The following is an 18,772-nucleotide window of genomic DNA, read 5'->3' on the forward strand; positions in this document are numbered from 1 at the left end:
TATTGCATCTAAAACCAACGCTCTGTTCCCTTTTTCCAGATGTAGTTGGTAGATGGATGCACTCATTGCCACTGTGACTGGGGTTTCAACGTGCACTCCAAGGGCACCAGAATCTGGCCATAAGCTGACTGACAGCTTTACAGCTCACTCTCCAGTGCAGTGCAGAGAGATCTGAAGGGTGATAAAACCTGCCAACTCATCTTCCTAATATGACTGAATAAAAGGTATCATTAATAGATATTAGATATTTTATACCATGCATTTTGTTGGATTCCATGAAATCAGCATCATTTTCATCTACTTTTGAAGGGTCTCCAGTAAATGCTTCAATATTCTTGTTCAGATACCAGCTGTCATTCTCATCAAAGATTGAAAAGAGGAGGTAAAATTCTCTGTCTATTCCTTTCTGTAGACAAGAAGGAAAACAAGACATTAAAAGAAACAAAAAAAGTCTATTCAATAAAAATGAATAGGTTTTTATAACAAAGCTTTCTTTTCCCTGAAGCCATATTCTTACTAAGTCTGCATAGAGACTGGAATCAGCACCTTTTCATCAGCCAGAAGGATAAAGTGTCCATTATGTGGTGTGAAAAGTTATTATTTGCATGGAAAAGACAGAAAAGCTAAGGAAGATCCAGGATATTAGGAAATGATGATTTTGTCTTCTTAACCATTCCCTTAGATCAGCTTTTACCCTGAGGAGTGACATTTATTTAATCTCTGTAAAGTGAGCTGGGAACTGGGCAAATTGCCTGTGTGGGGACCCCCAGTGCGCCACCCTGCTCTTAGGGACAGGCAGATATTCATGTTGGGCACCTGTGTCCCGTCGTGATTCAGGGTGTTCTTCCGACAGACCAGCAAAGGTCCCACGAGGCCAGAGTTGGTGTCCTTGACAGCATCCGTGGCTGAATAGTACAGGTAGGTCAGGCACGGGGGGTCACTCTCTGTTGGACCTCCGTTTTCAGGCACCCTCCATTTGTACGTGAAGGTTTCACCTGGCTTGACATGGGCTCCTGGCTTCAGGTAGCCTGTAGAGAGAAAGTTGAGATGCACCAAGATTACAGGAATGCTTTGTCTTCTGGCTACAAGAGTTAGATAGAAGTCAGGCACAGCCACTGATTTCTGCAGAGAAGCTCCCCCTTGCCACCACAGCTCGAGCTCCATCCCATAGTTTGGGCAATTATGCCATGGGAACATCTCACCCGAGTCCCATGCCACGGGGACAGCCAAGCCCATTCCCCACAGAACAAGTTTAGCTGCTCCACTCAGACACCTTCCAATGCTACATTGGATTATCTGGGATCAATCAGACAAGACATGCAGAGCTCATCCTGATGCTTAAATGGCTTTCTCTAATGTTTGTAGCTTACCTGCCCTATCATGGAATTTATCTGTGGCACAAACTCAGACTCTGCTTTTCATTAAGTGCCAACACATCAATTACATTAGTGAGTGGAGCTGGAGCTGTGGCTCTTTAGAAATTCAAAACAAATCTGATCCTGGTAATTGTTTCTTTTTTATTTTGTAGCGATGCACAGGAGTCTTTGTCAGCATCTCCAGAGAGTGGATGATACTGTTCTTTGTTGGAGACTACTTTTAAAGGATTTGGGCCATTGTCTCCTGCCATTCAAAGGGTGGATTTAGATTTTCTTTGACACTTAAGCATCCATTGTTTATATTTTCCCAGCACAGTCAGTCTCTAGTACTCCAAGGAAATCTTAGAAGCTTAGACACAAGTGCAAATAGCAGTATTACATCTGAGCACAGCTATTTGCTGCAAACTGCAATAGAAAGCAGAGTATCCAATAGTACTGGATTCATCCTGCAATAGTCCTCAATGAGGCAAACTTTGACTTTGGAGTCAAAAGCCCCCTGAGACTGACAAGTGTCAAATGCAACATTCAACGGTATTTCTTGAGAGCACTGAAAAAAACATGTATCTGCAGACATCTCTAGATTTAAGTATTTTTATTTAAAGTATTTTCACATGAGTAAGCTGCACTTAGAAAATGCACAACCTCTGAAAAATTATTTGCCCTCAGCATAAACCTACAGCCTCTGAATGCACACCCACAGGATTTCTGGATGTATACACTTGTAGATAGATGTAATAGAAATCCATGGCACAGGAGTTAAAAGGAGAGAAAAAGGGGCAGAAAGATTATTGATGAATCTGGAGTCAGGTTTCTCTCCAAAGACCCAGAAAAGTGCTAGCTCACATGACTGCTGAATTGTAGGTTTTGGGTTGATTTTGCTACACACTAAAGGGTGCAGTGCTGAGGGGCACTATTACCAGGGTCTGTTAAATGAAACCACTACAGCTCTGCAAGCAGGCAGCTGCACTTCCATTGGAGAACTATCTCTGACATGGGTGGCATTAGGATATGTGGAGATAACTTCGAGGCTGAACTCAAGCAAGTTGTTTTTTTGTGTTCTGCCTCCTGGCAAGTTTGTTGAGTTGCAAGGTCAGCAACAAGAGACAGCAATTTAATAAAGCCTTTTGCATTGATTTTATTGTATGATGAGTTTTACATATTGACCTAATTCTCTCTCAACATAATTTTCAAAAGAGGGATTATATCCCATGAATTTCTTTTGATGTGTTGTAGTGGAAATAAAGCAATTTAGGTAACAAGAAAACTACATTTCTTTTCAGGGCTGAAAATGCAGCAAAAACTTTTCTGGAGACCACAGCATTATCTCTGTAGATGCTATGAATGGGATTCATCTCACTGCAATTGGGCCATCTCAAGCTTAGTCCCTAACTCAAACTCTAGACTTTTGTGGGTGGTGGAGACAGAATTACATCTCCAGAGGGTTGTCTTGTCACTGACTGTAAAAGGTGCCTACCAATTCAACATGATATTTAACATTCAATAGTTAAACTTAGACAATAAGATGCTGTTCTTGCACGAAATGAGAGGAAGAATTTCATAAATGCTCCATTTCAGCATTTATGTATTTATGAGAGTTAATAAGGATTATCACTGTTTCATGTTCCAAGGCAATCAGATAAAAAATGCCTTTGAAACTGACCTGACAGTAAAGCAAGGGCAATGCCCAGCCTGGATTAGAGAATTGGGAGTGATGCAGCTGAGACCATGTGTACAGCTACAGCCAAAGACTCATCAGGGTCATCATGCCAGATCCTAAGAGTCATAATTCTGGAGTGTGTCCAGAGGAGATACACTCCCTGAGATGGAGCAATATTAGATTAGAACTAATAGAAATTGAATTGTGCTCGTGACATTTGCTCAACACAGACCTCAGCTAGTTTGAGATACCTTGTCTGGCACATACCCAAGGAGAAGAACCATCACGTTTGCAGACTGAGGAGTCCCTTTGATTGTGACATGAAGTGTAGATACAAACTAATCAAATCATCCTTTCTGTGCCTTAGCATCCACAAAAGGGCAAACCTGCAGAGCTCAGCAGTAGATTTTTGGACTCAAGTATCGTGGATGTGACAATACAGTAGTGCAGCCAAAACTTACCATCTAAGTAGGGAGCACCTTCTGACAGCTTGCTGAAGCTTACACCATGGGCCATGATGCTATAGCTTCTTCTGGCTTTGTTGGCAAAAGTAACCAGCACTGTATCTCCCACTTCAGCTTTTATAACAGGGCCTTAAAACACAGAGGAAGGACACATGAGAAGGACTGCTCTCAAACACATTTACACCAAAAGAAGAGAGAGCTGTGTGCGCTAAATTCCCCTCTCAGTCCTACATTCCACAGATGGTTCTACATTCAAACCTGATGTAATGACAGGAGGGGAAAATATTCACTGTACCAAGTATTCCCAGGTGCTTCATGTCCTCTGACCAAGTCTTCTTACTGAACGTTGCGTCAGTATATCCCACATAGCGAACTTTCCAGTATTGCCCTCCTATTCTGTCAGTCCCTTGTGTGAAATATGTTGCAGATTCACTGTGGAATTAGCAAATCGGACTGGTTAAATAATAGAAGGTTCAAGCAGAACCTTCATTTCAGATAAAGTTATTACTCCAGGCACAGGAGAAATGACCCCCCCAAAGTTACTAATCTGCATACATTTTTCTAGCACATGAAGAAAGATATTATTGATTTGAATTAGCCAACAAATGAGAATTCATTGTACATTAGAATTTTGTGTTTACTATGTTTAATCCTGATTTATTTAGGGAGATATCCATATCAACATACCTTAGGGCAAGAACTGTGCACAATGTGTGTCTAATCCTTGCTACCTTTTCTGAGACACACTATAATGCAATTTGTCTCCATCAGTAATATCATGGGGGGAAATTCTGCTGCTGTGGCACCTCTGAACTGCACTGATTGTAAATGTGAAAGCTGCACGAAGAGTCTCAAAGAAGGGTCATTAACTGTGTTGAACTTGGCATGCCTCACTTTCCCCATGGATTTAATGGAGTAAGATAAGTGCTTCCAGAAGGCACCTTGAAGCGTCGCGCTAATGCATCTAGCTTCCTGACATGGCTGTTTAAAACTATTCCTCCCTGCTCCTTTCAATTAAAATTAATGACAGTGCAGGACCTAGCCCATGTGAATCACTGGGGCAGTGTCACACAGACTCCTGAAATTAAAGCACAATGGGAATTGACAAGAAACTTTACCTGCCAGTGGCGTTCAAACCCTGGCCAGTGAATTTATCATAACCGTCAGGTCCATAATTCCAGACCACTTCTTCAGCAGCGATGTAATATCTTCTCTTATGGCTGATTGGCGAAGACTGAGACAGGTTTTTTTGGCAGATCTGAACATCATATAGTGCCTCCATGCCACCTGGGAGGAGAAAGAGTCTGGAGACAGTCCCTGACCAGCTGCACAGTCAGCAATCTCAAGGGTACAAATGCACATTCAAAACTCTCTGGGAGCTACATGGGTTGGAAACAATTACTACAGTAAATTTCTATGTTAAAATACATTTTCTGCTTACAGTGGGCCAGATACCAACACCCTTTCTTTGCAAGGTGGTACACTTTATGCAACAGGCGAAACCCACAGGCATCAATGACACTCTTTAGTGGACTTATTTACCCAGTTTCTTAATCTGCATAAGGATGGTAGAATGATTTTGGAGGTCAGAGTGTCTCCAGATATCTGCAAAATAGCATCATCTCCCCCTGACTTCCACTGAAATCCTGAGTGGTTATTTCTGCTGAAGGTATTTGTTGCTTGCCAGAATCCAGTCTGTTTTACCTGATGCAAATCCCACCAGAATCTATGTGTAAAAATTCTCCCAACTCATCTCTGATATGATAATTATACATTGCCTCCCATGACACCTAATTTATGGTAGGATGCTTTTGGGATCTTGCACCACACAAGTATCGTAACATCACCAGTACCGTAACATCACCATCAAATTCCTTCACATAATGGTTTCTGAAAACTCTGCCAAGTTTTTCCTGATTTCCATAAAGCAAAAAGCTATTCAGTGTTCAGCTGGCATGATTTTTTTTTTTTTTATGTGTAAGTACTTATTTAGAACAACAAAAAAATTGTGCTGAAAAATTGGTGTTGAAAGCTCTTCTCATTACTTATCAAAATCTTGGGTTTACCTAGGATACATGATGACAGTGCTGAGTCTAGCAAGTCTTCCTCACATGAGTTACATGGCCAAGTCATTCATGCTAGCTGAAGATTTGGCCTAACACGTGTCATTTCTGGTGACTAAACTCATAATCATGATGTTTATCTGGTGAAACAGTTGTAAATTGTCCCAAAATCACCAAAAAAAGTGTCAAACCGTGCTTTCCCTTGAAACATTCCCCAGTTTTCTCTTCCAAACATAACAGAGGCTGATGAGGGAGATCTGTAGTAGCGTACCTCGTAAGTGCTCGTTGACCTGGCACGTTATCAGCCACCTCCCGGGGCTGCCAGGAGTCATCTCGGCCGTGATGAATGTGGCAGGGAAGAGACCGATGACATCCGCTCTCTGGTCTCTGCTAGTGAACGTGTGGCCGTAGAAATAAGCAGCATGGATATCTATCTCGCTTCCCATGCCGAACAAGTGCCAGGACATGGAAGTGTCAGCACACATCTCCAAGCCGGGGAGATTGCCGTATATATAACCGTTAATAGCTAAAAACAAAAGCATGAGACTTTATGAGAGGTGGAAGAAAAGCGCCTCTGGTCCCATTTCTAAGGATGATCCTTTCCTGGCCCAGAAGAGAAACTGCCTGAATGCTCACACTGAATAAGGCCATTACAGGCTTCTTGATGCAGAGTAGCATTTTGAACATATGAATTACTGCTCTGGATGATCAAATGCCCCAAATTCTCTGTCTATGTCTGTGAAAAACGTCCTAGATAATATCAAGATGTTGCAAAGGCCAAGTCATCACCAAAAAGGCCTGATAATAAAGTTAACTTGTTCTGCAGCTATTTAGTATGGCTGAAATCTATTTCCTCTTGTCCTAAGTCATAAATATACTATTATATGCCAGGCTCAAGCAATTTAGGTATGAAAATTTTATCAGCCAAATCAGTGAAATCAGCTCTGTCTTCCTCAGACTCCACATCTGATAATTATCAGGATGCTTGGAGAATAAGACTCATATTTTGCAAAATATTTTATTTCCTAGGCTCCCTGGAACAAAGAAACTATACAGAAATATCTAGAATTAACTTCTTACATCAAATGTCCAAATAACAGAAAGTGCCATTGCCAATATATCTCTGAAAGGCCGGAGTGGTTGAACCAGCCAGCCCACCATCCACAAGCTTTTTGAGAATTCTTTCAATACACATATCTCAAATTGCTCTGCAGCTTTCTTTGCTCTTTTCACAACTGGACAAAAAAAACCCAACAGCTTAAATCCATTGCATAAGATAAAATGCTAAACAAATGTCAGCACTGGGCATGAAAGCCAAATCTCCTTTCTGCAAGTGTCAAGCTGTTTTTAGGGAGAGGTTTTTATCAACACAATACTTCAACATTCTAACCCATTCCTTGCTGACACAGATAAAGGAGAGACATCACAGGAGACAGAAAGTCCTACTGAACTGAAAGGAGCCTGGTCACTCCTGTAGGTCACCATTTACTCAAAAGTCCTTCTCACCATGCATTCGGTTGCTGGTCTGGAAACCTTCATCCTCCTTGTCAACTGTGTCTGGTTCTAAGCAGAAGATGTTTATATTCTCATCAAGGTACCAGCTGAAGTTTTCATCTACAATGCTAAACATCAGGGCAAAAGCATTAGCAGCACCAGTCCCTTCTATTGTGGTCTCATCTGCAGTTCCTAAATTGCAAACGAAAAGGAAAGTGATAAAAAAAGCCTGGGACTGGATTGAATTTAAAAATGACAGTAAGTCCTTGGCACACTTGAGGAAATAGAGTTCTTTGCCCACAGTCTGCAGGGCAGGATGAATTTTACCTAATTTTGCTCTTCTAAGGGCATTTTGACCCCTCTCCAACAGACTTTGAACAGATGAATGCCTCCAGAAGACTAAAGCTAAGCTAAGTCAAGCTGTTATTTCAGTACCACTTTGGTCTGATATGAGCACAAGCACCTGCCAATATTGGTTGTCCCATTTCCCCACTCTTTGGCCCATTGCCCAACCCTGTCCCTTAGTGTTAGTTAGCATCCGTATTCCTGCACAGTGAACAGGTCATGAGCTGGATTTATCTAGAAACCAGCGTCTCATGTTTTTTTGACAAGGAATTAAGGAGTGATGAGTGGTAGCCTGCATTTTTGCTGCACTGAAGTGAACACTGAACCATAGCCCCAGAGTGGCCCTCTAAATGTGGCTCACTCTCCACAGGCTGACAAGGAATCCATGAGAGTTATCTAGGGCTAGATACTTAAATTTAAAAAGGCTGAAGACAGGATGAACAGAATTTATTCCAGCTAAGTTCAATATCTTTATCCCAGTATCTATTTGGGGAGCTGAGACTACAGGACTGGTGATACTGAGTGGTCTGTTATTATTCACTGGCAGGTGTAGACTTCATTCCAAACAGTCTGTCTCTGATCCCATGAAAACCTTCTCTTCCTCTGCCTTCTACAGGAGGAAGCTGAGAGTCTTGCTCTCAGTCCTGTGTCCACCACCAGCGGCTGGAGGACTGGAGCAGTAACATCATGTAGATATCCGCCTTCATGAATTCAAGGCCAAACATGCAGATAATCTGGCCTTTCAGGCTAGGATTGTTTGGAACATGCTGTCTTCCAGCTTCATGTGTTGTCTTGTAGTTATCAGCTCACTGCCACATGTTCAGTTCTGTGGATTTCAAAGGCTCTCAAGGAGCATGTAATCTGAGACATTTCAATTGTGCAAATTAAGCTGGAAACCAGGCCTGTCTTTTCCACATTAAAGTCTTTCTCTTCTTCATATATAGAACCTACTTCACTTAGAAGTAGTGTATATGATTTTGTTCTCTGGGAGTTGCTGAAAAGAGGTGGCAGAGTTACATGTGCCCAGGGGGAGAGGCGGCAATGACTCAGCTGATAAAGAGGAGAGGGCTGGCTCATGATGGCTCCAGCACAACATTAGCAGGCTATAAAATGCACAGGACAGGCTGTTCAGGGCACATCCCCATACGGCTGTGAGATATAACTTGCAAATAAAAACAAATACATACGCTCAATGCAGAAAAAATTACAAAATTGGGCTTTCAAATATTTAAATGCTAATGCCGAATTCACCCACCCAGCTCTAATCTGATTTCCTGAGCAATAGGTCCTTTGCTCATCCTGAAACCTCCCCAGTTTGGGAACACTTATTTTTGGTCTTGGCCACGATGGGACGGTCACGGAGCATGCTGCAGTCCCTCCACCAGCCGAGGCAAATCTAGAGGGGAGCAGGAAGGGGGTTGTCCCAGAGCTACAATACCTACCCTGGGATGCTCCTGGAATGGCCCATCTATTCCTTGCCCCTTTTTATGGGCTATGTAGGGATAGACTCTAGACCATCATGTTTAAACCTGTAAGCAAAAATGACTGTTAAGATGCCAAGCTTGGCAGAGGGGCTTGCTCTAACAGTGTTTCTAGCTCAGTACCTTTTTTACACACCAGCAGAGGCCCAATTAAACCAGATGCAATATCCCTTGGTGTGTCAATGTGAGAATGGTAAATCCAAGTCAAGCAGTTTGAGTCTGCCAAAGTTGGGGAATAATCTTTCCTTACTGGCCATGTGTACGTGTAATTTCCACCGGGAACAACAAAGTCGTCCTCTTTGCTTTTACCGCCAGTTCCATCAGGATAAAGTGCTCCTAATACATAAAAAGGAAAAAGGAAGAATTTATCCATCCCTTAGCTGGTTTTGTTAAATGAATGTGTAATTTATTCTGTTTTACCTTGTATTTACAAAATAATAACAGCACTCACAAATGCAGAATTACTGAGAAATTATTAAAAAACTCAGAATTTCTGTCAATCTGACCACAGATATAATGGGAGTTAAAATCCATTTTTTTATTGGTAGATAAAGCTTTAAAAATGCATTAACAGGCTCTATTTTTTTCCTAGTCTCTTCACTCTTATCAGTCCTCTGGAATTTTGTCATCTAATAGTGTGTATTTTATCACAGAAAACTGATGAGAAGAGTAACTGTAGGCACATCCACACAATCCTCTAACAAAAATACACATGTATAGGTCTGAGATTCTGAAAATTAGATCATGTCTGTTATGAGCCAAAAGAGGAAAACATTTAGTTGCAAGAACTCCATCTATTCAAATAGAATAGAGGTAGAAGGAAGAAGGGAAGATGTTTTGATGACTTATGAATCAGAAAAATAATTCAGGTAAAATGACCCATCTAACCTGTTTCAGTACTGGATTTATCCCAGGTGTTGAAAGTTCGTAGCAAAAAGTTTTGAGATGAGGCTGTTCCTGGTTTTAGTCATCAGCTGCAATTACTGATGAGTTTATGAGAGGGTGATCTAAAGTCCTCTGATGTCAGTAACAATAAATACTTGGACAGACTTGTAGCCATGATATTAGTTTCTCCAGGGAAGAAGAGAGGAAAAGGCAAGCCAGATTTTACCTTCAGAGTCCTTGTCATAGAAGACCCCATGCGGGTGCACAGAGTATGGGCGGGAAGCAAAGTTTTTCAGATGGATGACAAAGACATCCTCTTCTTCTGCCTTCAGGACTGGGCCAAGGAACCCCAGCCATGCTGCTTTGGGGATCTCCTGGGAGTAAGTGTCATCTGTGAACTGCCTAAAAATGGCCTTTTTGTACACACGTCCTATCCGGTTGGCTCCTCTTGTTGCATACACGCTTGCAAACCTGGTATTGGGAAGGGAAAATTCGAGAGACAGTAAACCTGTCTTAAGAACTGGTCAAGTAACTTGTGCTCGCAGTGCAGATAAATAGTTCCCTATTTATCTTTTATTTATTTTTATTTTATTTTGTTAGGGACACAAACTGGTGGAATTAAAGCTCAGGAGTACATCAGGACAGGCCTAGCAGAGCCCAAGCCCCTTTCTGTACAGTAACAACCATCCCACTTGCAGGTCCAGTCTTCAGCACAGTTGCTCCAAGCCTTCATTGAGGACCAGCCACTCAAGCCTCAAGCTGCTCAATTTTCTTACTCTTTTGAAGGTTTGAAATATAACCTCTGAAAGCATGACTGTTCAGAAAGAAAACAAAAATAAATGAAGATTTTTCAAAAGCCAATAAGAGAGATTCTAATCAACCAGCTTGACTCCCTGGAAGAGCAGAATTAAATGTGTTTTGCATGAAATGTATAACTTTCATATTCCAGAGTCTATGTTTATAGCAACTTCAAGTGATGAAGAACCCACCACATGGTCAGTGGTTAACATATTATAACTTTTAAATACCTGCTCCCTTCAAAGTCTAAATTGCATTTGCAGTCTAATATCATCCAGTTCCACTCCAATCACTGGTTCTCTCTCAGATCAAAGGAGCCACATACCATCAGAAACTTCTTTTCTATGCAAACACTTGCATAAGTTTTAATTAATTGACTAAATTGCCTCCTACCCTTCTGGATAAACCAAGCACACTGGCATTCCTCATGCCACAAATCTTACCCAAAGGTCTCTTTTGAAAGCAAATATTTCTCTCAGTTGCAATCTGAACACAAGAACTCACACAATAGGCAGGTAATATTTCAGCTAGGGCTGAGATGCTCCCAGTCAATATTTCTTATATAACTGGGAATCAGTTTTGCCCTTTTAACTATAACATCATACTGATGACCCATGTTCATCCTATCTGTGATGATATAAAATCCATTTTTTAATTCTCTTCATGTTACAGCTGGTAAATATGATATACAATCTTCACCCCTAATTAAACACTCGATGAAGACAGAAATTAAACACAGCTACACAGCAGGGGATTCTATGACAAATTTCACCATAATCGACCATGAGCTTTTTCATCCCCTGAAGATTGTTTGAACTTTCATGCTTCCTAAAAAACTCATTAAAAAGTTGAACTAAATTTTCCTGAAGTATCACTGGCAGAAATAAAGCTATTTCATATTTATTGTGAGGTTTTTGACTGGTCAGTCCACTTGCTTAAGTGTTTAGATTTTGTTTAGATTTTTTTGTGAAGTGCAAGTGGTGGATGTCACATAAGTTGAAAGGTATGATTTGCTTTAAGATTTTCACTGCAACATCCACTTCTCCCTCTACCCAAACCTTTCTATGATTCTGTGATTTCTGTGACACCGTAACACAGCATCCCCCACCTGTGGTCATTACACCTCCACAATCACTGCCTAAAACAGAACCCTGAAGTGATCCAGTTATAAAAGCCTCCAAAAAGTACACTTTTTCATTTGAAATGTGGGCTTTGTGAGAAGCCACAAGTTTTGGCAGCAATTAAACCATTGCCAATGACATTGCTGGGGCAGAAACAGTGGGAGAGGATGTGGGGGAAATGGACAGAAGCTTCTCATTCTGCTTCTTCACAGAATAATGCATGCTGGATAAATACACCCCAAAAGCAGGGTTAAGGAATGAGTTGTCATGAAATCTGAATTTTCAGTGAATTAGCAGGTGTGTAGTCTGTGCACACAGCAAGACCTGGCAATTCACATTCACCAGGAGAAGATACCTCCTATTGCCTGGGGGAAGAGCTGCTACCAGAGTGTTTAGCACAGAGTAGGAGGTGGTGTCAGTAGGAGTGCAGTGTAAATGCACATGCTTCCTTACCCCATGGCAATGTATTCACATGGCTATGCCCTAACTGGAACTATGAATTGATTCTTTAAAATAGTTTATAAGAAATCTTCTCTAGAAAAATATCAAATTGGTTATTTCAGAAAGTCCCTATTTTCAGGAGATATTTTTCATCAGGTTTTTTGCCAATTTCACCAGCCACCAAATATTTTGGTGCAGTGGTACTCTGCTTTTGCCATGATGACAGTATCTTTATGTCCAGATAACATTGCACACTCTCTCATAACACCCTTGGGATACACTGTCTCTTCTGAAGGAGAATTGTACCCCAGAAAAACGCACTTCTTAGTCAGGCTTTGTCAAATGCTTCACATGAGCCTAGGTCCTTTAAGTGCATAGATTGTGATCCCAAAATCCAGTTAGTTATCTAAATTCAAGAAATTACCACGAGAAAACCCTCTAGTCTTAGGCGCTGAGAAAGTCTCAGTGCCTAAATCTATGCCATAATATCTGGATCTGTGCTTGCCTCCTACTTAAAGCCATCTAGAAGTCAGGCAAATAAGTCTTTTAGTGGCAGCTTTCTAAAAGGAGGACTATTCAAACGGGTGCAATGGGTATCATCTGCAGCCAGTCACAGTGTAGGTGATGCTCTGTGTGTACAGAGATACATTTTCAGCACATCCTTTCAGTTGCCCTCAGTACCTGAAAAGAGAGCACTCTGGTTGTTGTGAGTCCCATTCTAGGTGCCCAGGCTGCCCTATTTCACCCAGGAGGATTTTGGGGGCCCACCTCAGCCTTCCCAAGTAGGTGGTAGCTCCATGCCTCTTTACAAGCGGTGCTGTGCTTCACATCACAGTGCTTAGAGTCCTTTTGCAGAAGGAGTATCCACACTGGACCTAATGCCAAAATGTTTCCTCTCTGTCATTCCTCTCTTGTCACAAGAAAACTAAGCTTCTCCCTGCCTCCTCATACTCTCCTGCTCACTTCAAACTGCTTCATCCTCCTGGCGGCTTTGTGATGCTGCTGTCTGAACCTCTTCCATCTTTCTGATCTTTTGCAGATGTAAGAGCTGCTCCTCTAAATTTTAACTATTTCCCTCCAACTCAGTTGTCAGCCTGCACTTCATGTGCATAAAATCATGATGCTCAGACAGACTTTCTTCCTACAGTAAAAGGGAATTCTCCATCCTCTGGGGCAGTACCCATGCAAATTTCCTAAATTCCTTCCTTCATCTCCTGCAGTCAGGCCAGTCTTGAGGTTACATATAGAGATAAGAAGGTTTGCAAATTGGCATAAAAAGCCTTGTTCCAACTAAGAAAGCCATGCAAATCCTGGTTTCTTTTCTGTGTCTGATTTAATTTTGGTGCTTGACCCCTCTCAGCACTCCAAGAAAAGCTGGAAATGTGCCTGAGTGGAACAGGGAATTATTAACAGGGAATTAACTCTAGTTCTTTAAAATAAGTGTAAGCATAATTATGGACATCCAGTTCCCTGCAATGACAACCAATACAAATCTTCCACAGAGAGAAAGAATAAAACAAGAGTGTCATGTAGATTCTACTTCAAGTCAAGATTAGACATGCAGACAATCTGTCATTTTCAGGTAGATCCATGTGTGAAGTGTAATTTCTACACCCATTTCTTCTATCACACAGAAGTGTTTTGCCATATTTTTATGGTGTTTATGTTGCCTTTAATCTCAGGGCTACAACCCAACATGGTTATGTTTTCCAAGAGGTGCTTACATGAGCACTGTGTTACAGTGAGCAGTAAGAAACAGGAAGACACCTTGTGCAAGGTCAAGCAAACAGCTCTTCAGTAGCCTGGAGACAGATCCTTGCAGATACAATTTCAAAGCCTCCTGAGTTTTTTTGCTGCTGTAATCACCACTGAGTGCCAAAAAATAACTACTAGAATAACTACTAGATGTGGAGGCCCAAATCTTCTCCTGTGGTTAACATTCCCTATAGCAATTGTACACTCCTGCGTACAAATGTATGCAAATGCAAAATTTCTTTTCATTGTCATTGTTTCCATTAAAGTTCCATAGACTTTACACTCATAACCATTTAAACAACCATCTTTATGTGTTTATTCCCTAAAATCTGTAGATGGTGAAACCTTCCTTACTCTCCACCCTCTTTACATACTCTGTGTTTGGGTTTATAACCATTTTATTTCCTCAAAGTTCCTGATTTTTCCTGTGGCTGAAGTAAGCCAGGACAGTGCCAGGACAGGGCTCCAGATTGCCACAATTATTTTAACCCCTGGGTCAGGTAACCTGTTCAAGGTAACCCTCCAAGAAACCATGACTCCCATGCCCAGCACGGTGTCTGTGCTTGAGGGATGGCGTGGGAAGGGGGACCAGTGGTGCCAACTCACCTTTCTAGATGGCGCCCTGACCACAAAGCGTCAAACAACAAAGTTGAGTGTCCTCAAAAGACAGAGACGCAGAGCCCTCAAAGGATGTTTTTGGGCTTTTTCTGACCCACATGAGCCACAGAGGTCAATAAAATCCATAAAATCTTAGATGAGGCTCTGAGATGTCACCGGTGTGGTATGATGGCTTCCCTCCTACAATAAACTTGCCCCTGAAGTCAGTAACAAAGCTCATCTCAGGCTTCATTAGAGCCAGGATTTCACCTCAAATACCCTTTTGATGTTGACCCTTCCCAAAATGATCATGTGTGCTGTTGCAATTGGGTTATTTGGCCTCACAATGACTCAGCCATTAGTGTAGCATCTGTGACGACAGTTTCACGTCATTTCTCTGGGTGGGATCTCCTCACAGGCAAATTGCACAAACCATGTTTGATGCTGTGGTAACAAGAAACACCCGTTAGTGTTGGTGGGTGCAAGACTTGGCCCAGGTAAATGTAGGATTGGTGGCCCCAAGAGAAGGGATGAGCTGCTGCATCAGGCAAAACTTACAAACATCTACCACCAGCAGATCAAAATTTAAGCATCCATCATATAAAAAAGTATCAAGTTAATTTCAAGGGATTATCAGCTAAGGGCTGAGCCACAGTGGGGAAAGAATGGATGTCAAACCACAACACCTCGGTGTATTTTCCTCTTGAAAGATCATTTTCCACATGACCATTAAAGAAAGCAGAAAACACCCAAGCTCACCCTCCTGCAGCAGCAATACCCATGCCCTAACTCACAAAATCTCACTGGGATCTGCAGCACATCCAGCAGCACTGGTACAGGTGCACTACATCAGGTGCACTGACAGCACCTTGCACCCTGTGTGTCTAGTCCAGTGTCTAGTCCAGCATGGTTTAATGATGTCAGCTCTTCCACCAGTTGTGTCAGGTGGGAAGGGATGCTAACCACCTTCACAGCTCACCTATGCTCAGTGGCCGTAATCTGGACCTGCGATTTCCAAAGCCCTGTGCACTCCAGAAAGTGTAAGTTTAATTTCTGAAGGGAGAACAGAGAGTGAAATGTCTCAGTTTTATTCACAACACTCCAAATTACGAGAATTAGTAGAACAGCTTGAGGCCTCGAGCTTTCACAAGACAAAGGGCAGAGGTGAACAGCCTCATTAGTCTTTTTACTTTAAAAGTACTGATGTCCAGCAAGATACTTATTCTGTACAAGCAGCAGGATGTCTCTGGAGCACTGTAGTAAGACAAGGCATAATAAAAATTATCATCCAAGCAGAATAGTTCTGCTAAGACAGGGCTCATTTGGGCTAATCAGCTCCGATGAGAGGCAGTCTTTTCAGCCCACACCCAGGCAGGTTCTGATGCAGCACTAGGATTCCTGGCTCCAGAGGCAGCTCACTCAGCAGCAGCACAGTGGGAACTGAACAGCATAGTCCTGTCTGGTGCCAAAATCAGCTAACCTGGTTTCCAGCTCCATGCTTCTGCTACCAAAGCCTCCTTTAGCCTCTTTACTACTAAAAACTAAAGGTTGAGGAAGATACATTGAAAATCATCTCTTCAATCTATCTGATCTAGGTAATGTAATGCTTTCCATTGCACACTTGCTAATTCAGGATTTTCATTAAGTATGAAGAATAAGTGGTTTTGATTATATCTCTGTGGGCTAGTTGCAATCAAAGTGAACATTCCTTTTTGTGTATGCACAAATTCCTTTAAAGATAATCAGCTTGTCTGCAACCTCTTTATCTTCACTTGGCTTTCAATAAAGCTGGGATAGTGCCCCATCAGATGGGTGCTGTGAGGATGCTTCACAAGGTGAGAAGTGCTTGGCTCAGCCAGCCTGAGCATTGCTGCTTGCAGAACAGAGCTGGCTCAAAAGGCATTCCTGTCCCTACCTGGAAACTGATCCTTAAACTTTGCTTATGGAACTACTTTTTTATTATATCCTTAGGAACCAATTAATTAGCTGAAAAGTAGCCCATTATTATACTGCTTTAAATTTACATTAGAGATTATCCTAAAGAGCTGAATAGTCAAAATAGTTATTTCTGGTTCAGTGTTTAACCCATGTGCTTATGCACTATTATTCCAGAATACAGCACTTTATCATGGCTCAACTCAATATGGTTTAAAAATGGAGTAAAATAACAAAAATCACTTAATTATTCTGCATGTAGGGAGTTCATGGCAAACATATCCCCATCTTTGAATGTGTAGTCTAGATTAAAATCCTCTGTGGGTAAACCTTTTGTAATTAGCATTCTGTAATTATTACAATGCCATGATGACTGAAGACATAAGGTATCTTCCGTCCCTGTGTTGCCATTTAGTAAATAAAAAAATGCATTTATGTCACAGACTTAAAAGTAAATGTGCTGCTTGATGTTCAAGGAGAACAAAGTGCAGACAGCCTCAAAAGTACAATTTACAGAACAGATTCCAATCTCTCTGTGGTATCTCTCTATTGAATATCTCTCCCTTGAAGTGGATTTATAAGTAGCTGCTCTTCAGTTAAAGCAGAATTACTCTATATTGAGAGATCTTCTAGTTTAGTGAGTGGAGAAAGTTATCCTCTGCTATAAAGACTAGGAGAGTGAGAAATTCAGGTATGTGATATAAATTAAGAACAATTTTGCCAGTAAAGCTTGTTTTCATGGGCTGGGAACAAACTATTACTCTTAATTTTACCTGTAAATGTAATAACTATTGATTTGGATGCCATCCGGGACCTCTAGGTATTAAAAGCTTAAGCACAAATTTGTGTTGAAAAATAATACTCTTTCTCATCTCCAGAGTGTGACAAAACAGATTCTTTAATGAAATCCATCTGAGAGTGATTCTGAAATTACTGACCACTAGAGACATGTCCAGACTTGCTTGGGATTTCCTGAGAAGTCAGAAAGTATATTTCCATTTCTAGTTTCTGGGATGCAGCATCTAGCTCCCAGTGAGCCTCCAGACCTGGTACAGAGACCAGGACCTCCTCCCTTACAGCTCCCACTCCAACCCCAAGCCTAGACACTGAGGAAGGATCCCCAAAATACCTCTAGTGTATCAAAAATGTCAGTGAAAGGTTAAAAATATTCCCATACCATTTGAGCCCCATGGTGTAAGAAGCAATGTTGTTAAACAAAAAGAGAGTCAATTCAGATGTAAGAAAAAAATTTTTAACAATGAAGGTGATAAAACACCAGCACACATTGCCCAGAGAGGTGGTAAATGCCCCACCCCTGGAAGCATTCAAATTCAGCTTGGACGTGCCTCTGAGCAACCTGACCTAGTGGAAGATGAACATGGCAGGGGAGGAGAACAAGAGGGTTTTTAAAGGTCCCTTCCAACACAAATCATTCTTTAGACAGGCACCAGGGATCAGAGCCATCTCCATCCAACATCCAGGCCAGCTCTCCTGCTGTGGGAGGAACACACAGCCAGCCCCAGCCGTGAGGACATGAGAACAGACACCTGTTTTCACTGGCCAAGGCACGATTCATCACAGTGCTCACTTATGCTCCCCAGTTTCAGAGATCACCAGGCATTCTGTCTGACCATTCACTGTTGTGTACCTAAGTACTTATCTAAACACATTTCCAGAATGGAAGTCCTCACAGTTGTATAGATTGCATGGATATAGGGACTTGTATCCCATTCGTAGCTACTATACACACCTGAATTTCATAATAACTTATGATATTCCCTGAATTTTATCAGGGAAAATACTTAAAATGACATAATATGCCAGTAAACAGGGTTTTGTGTTTTACTGCAAAGAGTGTGCTTGGTTATAGCAAAGTTGCAGTTTGCTTTTTGATGCCAAGTCCCAGGGATACCTGCATCTCCATGAAATACAGGTTGGCGATTTTGAGCCCATACCCATATCAGTTCATCCTTCTCAAATATACATTAATTATCACCTTGCTTAATCAACCACAATGGAAATCAATCAAAGTCTACTCTTGCCTTGAAGCTGAATTCCCACCTAGGACAACATCATCAGAACAAAAGCAAGGAATGTCTTAAGACATTTGCAGCAAAACGACCACATTAACCAATTTTGTTTTGGAGTTGTTGGTACATCTCCAGCTTATCAAAGCCCCCAGTCACTTACTTGTCCTCTAAGAGGCTTTGCCCTGTGATCAGATTTTTCCCAGATGGTGCATAGTCCCAGTTCTCTTCCACAATCCCGAGGTAGTAAGTTCTGGTCTTTGCTTCCACCAGTGCCCACAGCCAGAGGAACCCCAGGGCGCGGAGGCAGCCGCCGCACTGCGCAGGAGGCAT

At 41.7% G+C, this 18,772-nt stretch overlaps 1 protein-coding gene across 1 annotated transcript in view; it reads right to left on the bottom strand.

Moving 5' to 3' along the window:
- The window catches only part of HEPHL1 (hephaestin like 1), a 32,734-nt gene extending 13,962 nt beyond the window's left edge, over positions 1-18,772 (bottom strand). The window contains exons 1-10 of the mRNA XM_058853123.1: positions 18,603-18,772; positions 9,992-10,236; positions 9,004-9,216; positions 7,067-7,246; positions 5,832-6,086; positions 4,616-4,784; positions 3,793-3,929; positions 3,495-3,626; positions 817-1,028; positions 256-406 (exon numbers count right to left, since the gene is read on the bottom strand). Of these exons, the coding sequence (XP_058709106.1) occupies positions 256-406; positions 817-1,028; positions 3,495-3,626; positions 3,793-3,929; positions 4,616-4,784; positions 5,832-6,086; positions 7,067-7,246; positions 9,004-9,216; positions 9,992-10,236; positions 18,603-18,772 (1,864 nt within the window). The remainder of the gene's footprint in view (positions 1-255; positions 407-816; positions 1,029-3,494; positions 3,627-3,792; positions 3,930-4,615; positions 4,785-5,831; positions 6,087-7,066; positions 7,247-9,003; positions 9,217-9,991; positions 10,237-18,602) is intronic.

The sequence above is a fragment of the Poecile atricapillus genome, chromosome 1 (genome assembly GCF_030490865.1).
Source record: "Poecile atricapillus isolate bPoeAtr1 chromosome 1, bPoeAtr1.hap1, whole genome shotgun sequence".
Classification (NCBI taxonomy): domain Eukaryota; kingdom Metazoa; phylum Chordata; class Aves; order Passeriformes; family Paridae; genus Poecile; species Poecile atricapillus.